Consider the following 12,432-nt stretch of genomic DNA (forward strand, 5'->3'; position numbering starts at 1 on the left):
AGAAAACCATCAGACTTACAAAGCATCTACCCAAGCAACATCCACACTCTAGGAACTGAGCATCGCGAAGCAAGTAATTCTCGATAACGAGATCATACTGGACAAAAGATGGGTCTGTCACCGCCCAGTGCACACTTTGGGATGTGGCTTGAATACATTGAACACAAATCTAGAAAGAAAATAGCGAATGAAACCAGAGGCCTCACGAAGCCCGCGAACCGGCTTAAGGCTGGAATAAGGAATAAAGCATCTAAACTCACTGGTAATCGTGTCAATGACCGTATGTCCAAAGGGTTTTTTTACTGATTTGTATGAGAAATAATATAGCTATAACACTGCTTTTTGGGCAGGATGAATCATAAAAAGTACAGGTTTTGGAATTCTACCACCTTGAGTTCCCAAAAGCAGTGGGTCATAGTAATACCTGGACATACGTTCATTGGCACAGAATGAATCATCTGGTCAACAAGCGTATGTCCACCGTGATCTGGTCAACAAACGTATGTCCATCGGAACTCCCTTGGACATACGTTTGTTGACCAGATCACGGTCCAACAAGTCACTGTTATCTGGTCAACAAACGTATGTCCATCTGAACCCCCTTGGACATACGTTTGTTGACCAGATTATGGTGGACATACGTTAGTTGAACAGATCACAGTGGATACAACACTTATTTAATCAGTAACACTGCTCAAATTAACTTCAAGGACCTTGCTAAGAGGACCATTGACATTCATTTGAATTTTTAAAATTATCATAACCAGGTGGTGTGTACTCACATTAGGCAGATTGTCAGATCACGTTGCATTAGCTTTCTCCTTGTGAAAAGCCAATGACACCTCCATCTGAATACCGAGGGCGAGTTGGGTACCTCACTGTGGTTGTCAAATTGCACACACACACGCACGTCATGACGAAAAAACAGAATATGTTTGATTGAAAAGCGTCTTGCGACCAGAGCCATTTTAAATCTGTCTGCTACACACATATGATTGCATAGTTCTGACCCGTGTCGAGGGAAAACTGTCAAACATTGAACACTCCATGCATAAAAAGGGAAGAAATGGTGAACTGCGCCAGTGTGTCGACTGAGAACGGGCGATAATCAAGCTATTATCCGACTGTTTGTTGAGTTTACGAAAAAAAACTTTGCACGTTTTCGTCAATGCTTTTGTCTTTTCCGCGACGCGACAACAAACAGCCTTGCAAAAAACTGAAAAACGACATACGAAAGAGGTATGAGAGATGAGGAGTGTCATTACAAAACTTCTCATACTGGAGCCTCGAGCAGACGACCTGCAGACGAGCTTGCCAAGTGTGGTAGTAGGTCAGGGAGGTCAGGTCATCTCGCGAAGTTAGTATGTTTACCGTTAATTAATTTGCATTGCTAGTTAAAGTCACTATCGCTATGCGTCGTATAAATGCTCAACATGCTCACGCTCACGCTGTTTGCTGTCTGCTTCCCGCTTAAGCCAAGAGAGGACGAGGAAAGGAGAGGGTGCTGGGCCGGCCGTATGTCGATGTCTTGGCTATCCCCTGAGTTCCACCGATCGCCGTGCAGCGCTAGTGTCGCGCGCGACCCCAGCGCGGGGAGTTTGAAATTGGAGAACGGTCAAGCTTGGTTTTTCTATCCGTAAAAGTATAGAAACCTAATTTCATCCCCCCCAAAAGTGAAGGGGATTGGTGGGAACGCGTGAGAATAATTGCTTTGCCCGAGCTTTCGCCGCATGCAGTCAGGATGCATTCTTGAAATGTGGAACACTATACATAAGGGGACACTTTTTTTTTAACTTAGTGAAAAAAAATGATTTAGTGTAAGTTTACTTAAAATTAAAATGACTTTGTTATATTTTTCTGAAAAAAAAAGTAATGGTGGATTTTTTTAAAAATTAGTGAATTAGAAAGTTATGCTTTGTTTTGGAAGGGTAGAATTTTTTTTTTAACTGGTTAATAGAAGCTGATGCAAAATCTTCACCTCTTGTTCTAAGACACAGATAAATTCACCATCTGATATGAGCATGCATTTTACATGTGTTGATCTTATAGTCACTTCCGTAATGACCAAATTTTAAATGCTCGAGAAGTATTCTTTCCTCACTGCGCAGATCATGGATATTCAACTTTAAAACTCAAAATGTTTCATTTACTTTGTGCTTGTGTCTATACATGACCCCAACTCACATTTTGCTTAGGATTGTTTGAATGATTCAAATTACTTTCAAAGGTGCAACCAAAATTTAAATTACTAAAAGTTGCTTTATTTTATATTTGTTTTCACTTTGGTTTGGGATAAGCAATCTTGTTTCTAATAGGTAGGCTAGTTATTTGCTTATTTGGCTTAAATTAAAATGCACTATAAATCAACCCAGGTATTTTTAATTGGTAGGAAAACAAGCCCTCAAAGATTGCTAGGAATGAGGAATACAATGTTCGACGCAAAGTATATACTTTATCATAACTTTATCTTCAGGTCATGTAGGAGGCTGAAACCTTTTCAAAAAAGGTTAAATGCCTGGTTAGCTTCAGACAGCACTGAGTAATTTGGTACACTTTACATTAACGTTGAAGTAAATACCAAAAAAGTGTGTCCTGGTGAGACAGCCAGGCCATGTCACCTATCCAGAGTGCAGAGCACAGCGCCTAAATGATAGGTCGACCAACGAAAAATACACACACCAGTTATTCCTTATGGTCTAGAGAAGGCCACCGATTCAATTTTCAACCGCAGGTAGGACTATTTAAGGTGAAAATGTTAATATTCAGTTCGCTGTCGATCGGTTACAGACAGACAGATCAGGTTACTCCCGTCACAAAACATGCTCGGAGCGTCAAAATAGTACTTCGACAGACCAAAACGTCACTTAACATTAAAATAAAACATTCACAGCGTCCTTTCGCAATGGGTTTTAAATCGATATGAGTTATTCCAGAGGTGAAAATGTTAATCTCAAGTGGGTAATCGGCCAGCTGTGCCTACGCAACGACGTAAACAAGAGCAGAAGGCAAATGGCGGCGAAATCGTACATCCAGCGCTACGGGTGGCGGAAAGAGAAACTGAGGGGATAGCCGACACATCGGCACACGAGAAAGGGTGATTTTTGAACGGGAATATATTTTAACTGTGAACGTTTTCGGTCAATTTAGAGTTTCGGTGTAACTTCCCCATCCCTTGGGAGTACGCCGAACAAGTTGTTTCTGCGACCAGTACTCTCAATATTTTTAACCGCTCTGCTCCAAGGCACCGTGCTCCCGGGGGTGGCTCGCAGTACCCTCTCCTTTCCTCGTCCTCTCTTGCTTAAGCTGATGCAGCCCTGCTGGCCTCTTAGGTTTATCTGAAATATCTGCATTGAACGTTTTACTCGTATTTCCATTCTGTTTTCACAGGTGCACTGACAGTCGCAGCCCTTCATAGAGGAAGAATTGCAAAGCAGTGTTGTTTCATCTCCATAGTGGTCCGTCCTACCAATGTACCACCTCTTCCCCTGTCTACCGAGGGAGGATTTGACAGCTTTGAAAATTTCTTGAGGAAGGACTTAGCATTCAGTCAAACTGTAAGTCTTTTTCTTTTCTAATTTCTGTATTATAGATCGAATGTTAAATTATAGGCACATGGTGCTCTCCTTCGGGTGAACTACTTATTGGGACAAATGGTCACTAAACGTGAAGGCTGAGGCCACCCGCCAATTGCTAAGCCAAGATGTGTCGCTGGATAAAAAATTGCAGAGATTGATTAGTTGGTGTGGAGCATCTGAAAAAAAAAATAGCTTCCAAATTACTTTAACACTGCTTGTTTCAATTCAGGTGCTCTCCTTAAGTAGTTCAAGAAATCTGATTTAACTAAGGCAACAGCTGCTATGAAAAGATGGTTCGAGACTTCAGCTCAAAGACAAGATAGAATTGTTTTTACATTTCCATTTTTCTGAACTCATGCTAGCTTCCTTGTAAAATGTCTAATTTCTAATCGTAATTTTGTCTGTTTGCAGTATTATTCTTAACTATAGGAAATTGAATTGTATGTAATAGGTTTGTTTTTATTTCCCTCAGGAGATCTGTTGAATTAAAGCAATTCAACAAGTTAGGAGAAAAGGTTAAATACGGTCCGGCAAGAAGTTTGATGAGATAAGTCTGTTGTATTTTTGGCCAGCTTTGCATCATTATTGAAGCATATGGCACGCTGCTGTTGAGTCTATAAATCTGCAGACCACCTTAAACATACATCAACATTTACACATAAGTAAGTTAATCAACACAATTAATTTTTGTAGGCAAAACAGTTCCTTCACTAGTAATAACCCAAATCAATAAGTTTTATATGTAGAATTCAGTGTGAGTTACATCTAGATCATAAGATCTTGATGACGTGTCCATTTTTAATTGGATACATCAGTGAAATAAATTAAATGGTAAATAACATCATCAAGTTGAATATATCAACCAACTTTTTCTTTGTAAGGTTCCAGCTCTCGTTCCATTGTGAGTTGAAACTCGTTAAAGATCAGAGTAGATTCTTACACAGGCACAACAGAATAAGGTAATCAGTCATCTCAAAATAATTTAAACTTCAACAGTACTACTAATAATACTGTAACTGACCAGTTCTTGCATTAAGTATCTCAATAATGAAATTAAACAAAAAAACCACAAGGTAGTGTATTTTAAACTGGCTGAGTTAGATCTTGTACAAATGCTTTTATCTTAACTCTATTCATAGTGAATGAACATCAGAAAGATTGGCTTTAGCTTAAGTAACAAATTTATGACTAACAACAAATGTGAAGGTCGACCATAAGCTAATAGAGGGTAAATCATTAAATAACTTAAAGCTTTTAACAACAAATGTGAAGGTCGACCGTAAGCTTATAGAGGGTAAATCATTAAATAACTTGAAGCTTCTTTATGTTCTTAAAATTATGACTGGAGGAAGTTAATAGTTCATAAAAATATAATCAATATCCACAAAATGTTTTCAAACTATCACTCAACTAAAATTGCAACATGTCAAAATAAATCATATAAGTAAAAGAGTACATAACAAAATATATGTTCAAAAAAATTAATTACAATTAACAGTTGTGTTTAATGTATTACTTTGTTTTTCAGAAATATTTTCAAAAGAAAATAAACTAAAGCAAGGAACAAAGGATAGAATTATTTTGCTGCCTAAGTGGTTTCTTGCAAGTCATCATCTGGATGCAAGTCAGCAGGTGTGTTAGGATGCTCATCTTGTACCGAGGCATCAGTCACAAGATCTTGGTAGAAATTGTGGTGGGATGGATCGATAAACTGAAGAAGTGACATCAAGTCTTTCTTTTTCTTGATTGAAATTGGCATTGGACCATAATAGGCCAATTTCAGTAAAGGCGACAGAGGTGGCAAACTGCTTTGCTTCCTTTGGCGGCGGAAGTCCAGCTCTTCAAAGGGAGCATGAATATTAAATGCTGTCTTCACTATCACAATTCCAGGTTTGTTCTTCTGATAACAGAACCAGTGTGTGGACATGTACTTCAATTCATTCCTGTCTGAAGTAACTTTTCGTTTTACTAAGGGATTGGATTCTTTCAGAAGATTCCCAAAGTCATAAATCTTGGATCCCATCAGGTTTACTTGGAACTTTCCTTCTGGAAAGTTTTGCACATCGACCATGCCAGCTTTCTTTACCAACTGATAATAATCTGAAGGTACGTTAATAACTTCTTCTTTTTTCTTTGCCCTTTCAATTACTGCATGTTTAGCATCGCATTCCATCCGAGTGTGGCCAGGCACAAGAAAAACATGATTTATTGTTTTTACAGTTGGATGGACCTGCAGGGCAACATGGAACATGGCACATACCACGGAATTCCTGTTTTGCCCAGAGCAACAGTCAGAGAACAGGTATATTTCAGTAACACCAGGGGGGATGGCAGTCTTGACGTGTTCGAAGATACAGGAAGCAATTTCATTTGCCCCTCTCATGGCTTCGCCTTCATGCCACATATAGCAATGCAGCAGCTTCGTGGTTGTATCGTAAATGGTCAAATTGTACGTATAGAGCTGTCTTTTATAATATATAGTACCACAGTTCAGGTCTGGTGAGGGTAAGCACTGCTCTAAGTCAAACACAAAAACTCTTATTGTTTCATCTTCCTGGGCTTTTGATTTCATTTCTTTTTTGAGTTCATATGCTTTTTCAGCTTTTCTTAAATGTAACTGATACTCCTTTTCTAAGACGGCCTTTTCTTCCTCCAGGGCATGTTTAATAGTTGCTACAAATGTGACACATTTAGAGCAGGTGTCTGACAGTCTTGGGTGAAATTTCAGTTTTAGAGTTTTGAATAATCTTTGGTAAGTTGAATATGATACACTTTCCTCTGGGGTGGAGTGGGCTTCAAGGTATAGCTTATGCATTTCCTTCAAATTCAGAGTCCTAGGAAGGTATTTTTGTGACGTCGTGTCTTTCCTGCAATAGTGCGAGACAAAGCTTGGAAATGATTCAATATGGCTTAATACCAAATTTTTCTTGTCCACTGAGAGTTTGTGTGGGGGAGCCTTTTTCCCTCTTCTATCTGATCGAAGAATGCCAGAGATATTCCCTTACTTCTTATCCAACACAAACTCAACAAAAGTATCACTTATATCTAATGTCCTTAAAAAAGTATCCTTGCAAACTTGGACCCTTTCAGTACCAGTATTTAAAAAAAAATTGTTACTTGTTGTTTTTATAATACCATTGTCTGGATTTCTCTGTCTGCGTCTAGCAACAGGAGTGCTTTCGGTCCGTGCTGCCACATACTGGACTCTCACAACCTGGAATTTGTATGGAGCTAATCTCTCAAGCCAACGTGCAAGCTTACCTGTAGGATTCTTAAAATTCTTTAACCACTGCAATGCTGCGTGGTCAGTCTTAACTACAAATGGTGCACCTGCCAGGTAATGATGGAATGCTTTTATTGATTCTACTAGTGCAACTAGCTCCCTGTGTGTTGCGCAGTAATTTCACTGGGCAGGGTTTAAAGTTTTGGACCAATAGGCTATTGTGACTTCTTTCCCATGCTGTTGTTGGCTTAGGACACAACCAAGGCCAAACAAACTAGCATAAGTGGTGATAGTGAATTCACCTTGAGTCACATCTGGGGTACCTAATATGGGTGCTGTTGTCAGAAGTGTCTTTATTTTATCAAATGCCTCCTGACACTCCTGGGTCCACTCAAATTCTTGCCCTTTCTTTTGCAAACTTAAATATTGGATTAGCTATAGATGCCATGTGTGGGACATACTTAGAGTAGTACTGCACTAGACCTAGCCATGATCTTACCTCTTTTACATTAGTTGGTACTGGCCAACTCATTATTTTCTCTATTTTATTTTGGTCTGTTTTTATTCCTTTTTCAGATAGCCTGTGCCCCAGATAGGAAACTTCTGGCTGGAATAATTCACATTTCTTTGCTTTTAAGCAAGAAACCTGCTGCTCTGATCCTGTTGAATAGAGCCTCTAATCTTTGCAACATTTCTGGGAAATTATCCCCACCTATGCAGATATCATCAAGGTAAACTGACACTGTGTCTCCTAAATCATTTTGAGGGTTTTTCTCGAGGGCTGGAGTGATGATTCGGTCAGTAATATACTGGAAGGCACCTGGTGCTGCAGCCAGCCCGAAGCTTAGCCTGGTAAACTCAAACTGTCTATGTGCAAGTCCCAGACCTTCCGGTAATATTATAGCCGTCTTGGGTTGATCATCTGGATGTATCTCAAGGTTGTGGTATCCATGGGCTAAATCAAAAGCATGATACATCTTTTTGCCTCCCATAAGATGCAACAAGTCCTGTACCCTTGGTATAGGCGTGGCTGGGACCCTGGTGACTGCATTCAGTGCCCTGTAATCAATACAGACCCTTACCTCTCCAGTCTTTTTCATGACACAAAGAATCGGAGAGGCCCAGGCTGATTGACTGGGTATGATGGCCCCTTGTTCCAAATACTTTTTAATGGTCTCCATTACAGCCTGCCTATAGTGTAGGGGTATGGGCCTTGCTGTCTGCTTAATGGGTGGATGGTCACCTGTGTCTATTCGAAATTTAGTCCAGGGACATTTACCAAAAGTAGTGTTTATCCTTGGCAAAGATGTCATGGTGTTTTCTTAACAATTTAGCTAACTCTTGTCTTTCTGTTTCAGACAGTTCGGTGCATTTGTCTACCAATGCCTGGAGATCTTTAGGGAGTGGTTCACTCTCCTTAATCTCTGGCATACTTGGTGTCGTGTTATATTCTGCATCTACGAACTGAGTTGTCTCATGGTGTACCACATTTACCTGTGCTGTATCCTCTGTATCTTCCTCTCCATCACTCTCCTCCCCCTCCTCTTCTTCTTCTGTGATTCCAATAAATTCCTTCTCGTATTCGTCTGGGTGTAGTATAAATACTTCCCCTAGCACTGCATACTTGGGTATGTTGACGCATTTATCCCCAAAGTTTTGCATGGTCACAGTGATTGGTGCTGAGACACACGGGACAATTGTTGGTAGTTGACCTATTGGTAGTTTTGAAACCTTGTTTCCAAATGCTTGATTTGAAACAAATACTCCTAACTTTGTCTCTCCTGATAACTGGTTTCTATTTCTATTTTGGGTACCCTTGGCTTCTTGAGCCCTGCTACTTCCAGAGTCTGTCAGCACTTCTTGATTAACCACCTTGGTTTCTAGAACCACCCTGCTCTGGGAATGGCTCCTTTCACCTCGGCTGTAATCCTGAGTCTGACCACTACCTGGACAGTCGTCAGTTCTTTCCCTAACCGACTCATCAGTTATCGAATCCGCTCTTAATTGTGTTTTAATTTCTTTCTCTGCAAATGGTTTCAATGTAAAGTTGCTGTCCGCTCTAATACGGTAGACAACTCTGCCTGTGGTGTACAACTTTGCAAACTTGGACTCCTCTAGAGTGAATGGAATTGTGATCCTGTCGTGTCCTTCCCCAATCTCTGCAACTTGCATTTTAATCTTAATCACTGCATCAAACTTGTGCAGGAAATCGATGCCAATTATGTGTTCCTTGATGTCTGCCTCATAGGTCATGTGTTCGAATTTCTGTCCTTCGATTTCAAATGTCGTCATTGCTGACTTGCTTTGTGTGACGTAACTCCTTTGAGTTTGAGCTTTGGTACTGGGAGGTCTCTTGTTCTGGGGATTACAGTAATAACAGCTGCATTATCTAAACAAACTCTTTGTACTTTATTCAGAATTGTACATTTGATTATAGGTGCTGAGTTAACACTGCTAGTATTACAAATATTACAAGGAACCTCCCGGTGACCATCAAGCTCAATTTCAGAGTCAGAAGCTCTGTTAAATTAACAAAATCTGGAGTTTTGGTCACCGGTGGTTTTACATAAACTTTTTCAGTCTTTTCCTCAACTTCCGTTCCCACCGTTTCAACAGAAGTTGTTTCTAGTTTTCCTGGTCCTTATCTTTGTCCTCGGGGACATAAGGACTCTTGCCCTTGCTGGTTGAGGGTTGCTGGTCGTTTTGTTGGCTGAGGAACCACTGCATGGTGGCCTTGTAGAGGTCAGGTGGTACATTGGGCATGGCGAAGCCTGAGCTTCCCTTTCTGCTGCCAGCTCCACTCCGGCAGTTCCGCGCCATATGACCCTTTCTGCCACAAGTGCGGCAGACTATGTCTTCTATGGGGGTCCTGTCTTTGTTGTGCCAACAGTTAGCGGCCCTGTGGCCCCTCCTGTTGCATACGTGGCAAATCATCTCCTTGTCAGAGCCTGGCCAGCCACCTCTTCCCCCTCTTCCTGAGCCTCTACCTCCTCCTCTCAGCCCTCTGCTGCCGCGGCCTCGGCCGCGGCCGTGCTGGGTTTGTGCGTCTGCTTTGGACGTGGAAGCTGAGCTGGAGGGGAAGACCATGTTGACTTTGTAGGTCTTCTCCTCTTTAGCTTCGTCCTTTTCCGCGATCTCTCCTTCCTCCTTCTCTTCTGTCTTGGTGAGACGGACTCTCTTGGCCACAGGTTCTTCTAACTGGAGGCTCAGACCCCTATTGAGGGTCTTCAGGGCCTCGTCCAGGTTGGGCAGAGCTGCGAATGCCAACCGGGATGCCGCCTTCTTGTCCGCCAGGCCCTTGATGAATCTCTCCACCAAGGCCTCTCCCAAAGAGGAATTTTGGTGGAAGGAACGTGGATTCCACGTAGATTTGTGACGTGGATTCAACGTCGAGTATCCACGTGATATCCACGTGGATTTGACTCCTTTATCCACGATATTTCGACGTGGAAATCACGTCGATTGAAAAACATGTTTTTCCAACCTTGAGTGGAGTTGAACCTGGAACCTTTGAGTTAGTAGTCTTGTACCCTATCCATTACCCTACGGCGACGCTGCTGGAAGAGGAACGCCAGCTACCGATCCCTTTCTAAAGCACACGCACAGCGCCCCAGCAAGCTCTCTGGCTTATAGGGCGTTGTGCGTTGTACGTTCAGAAGTATAGCCTTGAATTTAATTAATAATTGTACTTGACAAAATTAAAAAATTTGTTCGATTATACAAAGCTTTGAACACTATTTTTAACGTTGAACGTAATAGACATTAAAGTGGATATCACGTGGATTCTACGTTATTTCCACGTTCTTTCATGAAACGTGAAAAACAAAACAAACTGCATCTCTCCGAGAAAACTGTACAATTATATACCACATTTAGCAATAACTACTAGCTTATCATACGTTTTTTTATGGTTTATATCTGATGCATAGTGGAGGAAAAAACTGGAATCCACGTGATATCCACCAATTCGAGTTCAAATGAACGAATGTCACAAAAGGGGAAATTATCCATCTCTCTTCAGTTATAAGTTATCGTTCTGCATTTAAAAGTGAACAAGAGAACAAAGCCAAGGGTGGTTGAAATACCGTGGATGTATCCACGTCCACGAGATTTCCACGAATCCACGTGGAATCAACGTTGAATCCACGTACCGTTCCTCTTTGGGTCTTGGATATGGAGGCGGACCTGCCGAAGGTTCGGATTAGAGCCTCGTCCAGACTCTCGTAGGTGATCGGCACCTCCTGGTGCTTGAGGTTTGCGATCACGTCAGTGGCATTCCCCGTCAGGGCCTGGATCAGGGCCGTCTTGCGGTCCTGGATGTTCCATTGTTCCAGTCGTTGGCCTCCGCGACTGTATCAAATTGGATTTGATAGACTGTATAGTCCGTTTCACCGTCGTACTTCGGTGCCTCATTGTACTTTTTGGGTTTGTTGTGACCCACGGTCCTGGCCATCGCCTCCAGGAATCTTGCGAACAACTGATCTTGCGGTGGCACCTGCGCCTGCTCATGCTCTTGTTCGTCGTCGGCGTCCTCTTCAGCGTCGTCATACTGTCCTTGAGCTCCGGCCCAGTATCTCCTCCGTCCTGCTCGAGCGTGCCTTGGACCACGGTTGTGGTGCTCCCTCTCTGGCCGCTCCAAATGGTACGGTGCCCACAGGCGGCGGGGTCTCCCGTACTTTCGGTCTGGGCCCTGGAGTTCGTCCTGCTCATATTCATCTTCGAAGTCTTCTTCTTGGACTTGCTGTCCTTGGTGCGTGGCGGCGCCCTGGCGTACTTCGGCGCCCTGCTGCTGTTCTTGGACTACTTCTTGCCGGCCTTGCGGCGCTGGCCCCGCACCTTGAAGTGCTTCTCCCTCCTGTCCCTCTTCACGAAAACGTCTGGGTGGTCGTCGGTCTCGGTCTCCTCGTCGCTGCTGTTGTGCACGTTGAGGACCTTCACCTTCCTCGATAACGAATTCCATAACTCGTCGGTGTTGCCCGCGGCCTCGTCCTCGTCCTCCACGGCCTCGACGTCCACCTCTTCCTCTTCCTCGAATTCCCTCCACGAACATGTCGGGCGCGTTGGCGACGTTGACCATGTTGACAACCTCGGGTTGTACGGCTTGAGCGCCCTGCTGCTCAGCGTCGGACTCGCCGACTGAGAGGTCTGTGTCGGTGTCCGCGTGGAGCGCGATTGCGTTCATGGCGATGTTCTGCTGGTCCATTCAGGATCTAGGTTCTCCTTGTCGACCTTTATGGTCAGGTTTTGGATTTCCGGCAGGTGCGCGTGTCGAGCAACTTGTCTCTGCATGCCTTCCTTTCGGACCCCTTAACCTCTCAGGACTCCTCTCGGACTTCCCTACTACGACTGAACTATAACCTCAAAACGCACTGGTGCACTGTATGACGTTCGTAGGTCTCAGGCAATCGACACGTTTAGACTATCTTCACCTAGGCGGCCTTGGGCCTGCTTCGGCTCCTCGATTGTATGACACTTAATAGGTCTCAACGAGGTCCTTAACCAACTATCCCGAGCGTATGACACTTAATAGGTCTCGCCGGGTCCTAACCTCCCTAATCCTGAGCGTATGACACTGAGTAGGTCTCGCCAGGTCCCTATCTAAACTTAGCGTGTGACACTTAGTAGGTCTCGCAA

General features: G+C 43.0%; 1 protein-coding gene across 1 annotated transcript; it reads left to right on the plus strand.

Annotated features, from left to right (window-relative positions):
- Window positions 1–6,559: 6,559 nt before the first annotated feature.
- LOC127750288 (uncharacterized) lies at window positions 6,560–8,483 on the plus strand. Its single transcript, XM_052271528.1, has 4 exons — window positions 6,560–6,637; window positions 6,741–6,824; window positions 7,375–7,529; window positions 8,157–8,483. The coding sequence occupies exons 1-4, from the start codon at window positions 6,560–6,562 to the stop codon at window positions 8,392–8,394; spliced, it is 555 nt and encodes a 184-aa protein (XP_052127488.1). The 3' UTR covers window positions 8,395–8,483.
- The last annotated feature ends 3,949 nt before the right edge of the window (window positions 8,484–12,432 follow it).

Source organism: Frankliniella occidentalis, unplaced genomic scaffold, assembly GCF_000697945.3.
Source record: "Frankliniella occidentalis isolate FOCC.00 unplaced genomic scaffold, Focc_3.1 Scaffold165, whole genome shotgun sequence".
Taxonomy (NCBI): Eukaryota; Metazoa; Arthropoda; class Insecta; order Thysanoptera; family Thripidae; genus Frankliniella; species Frankliniella occidentalis.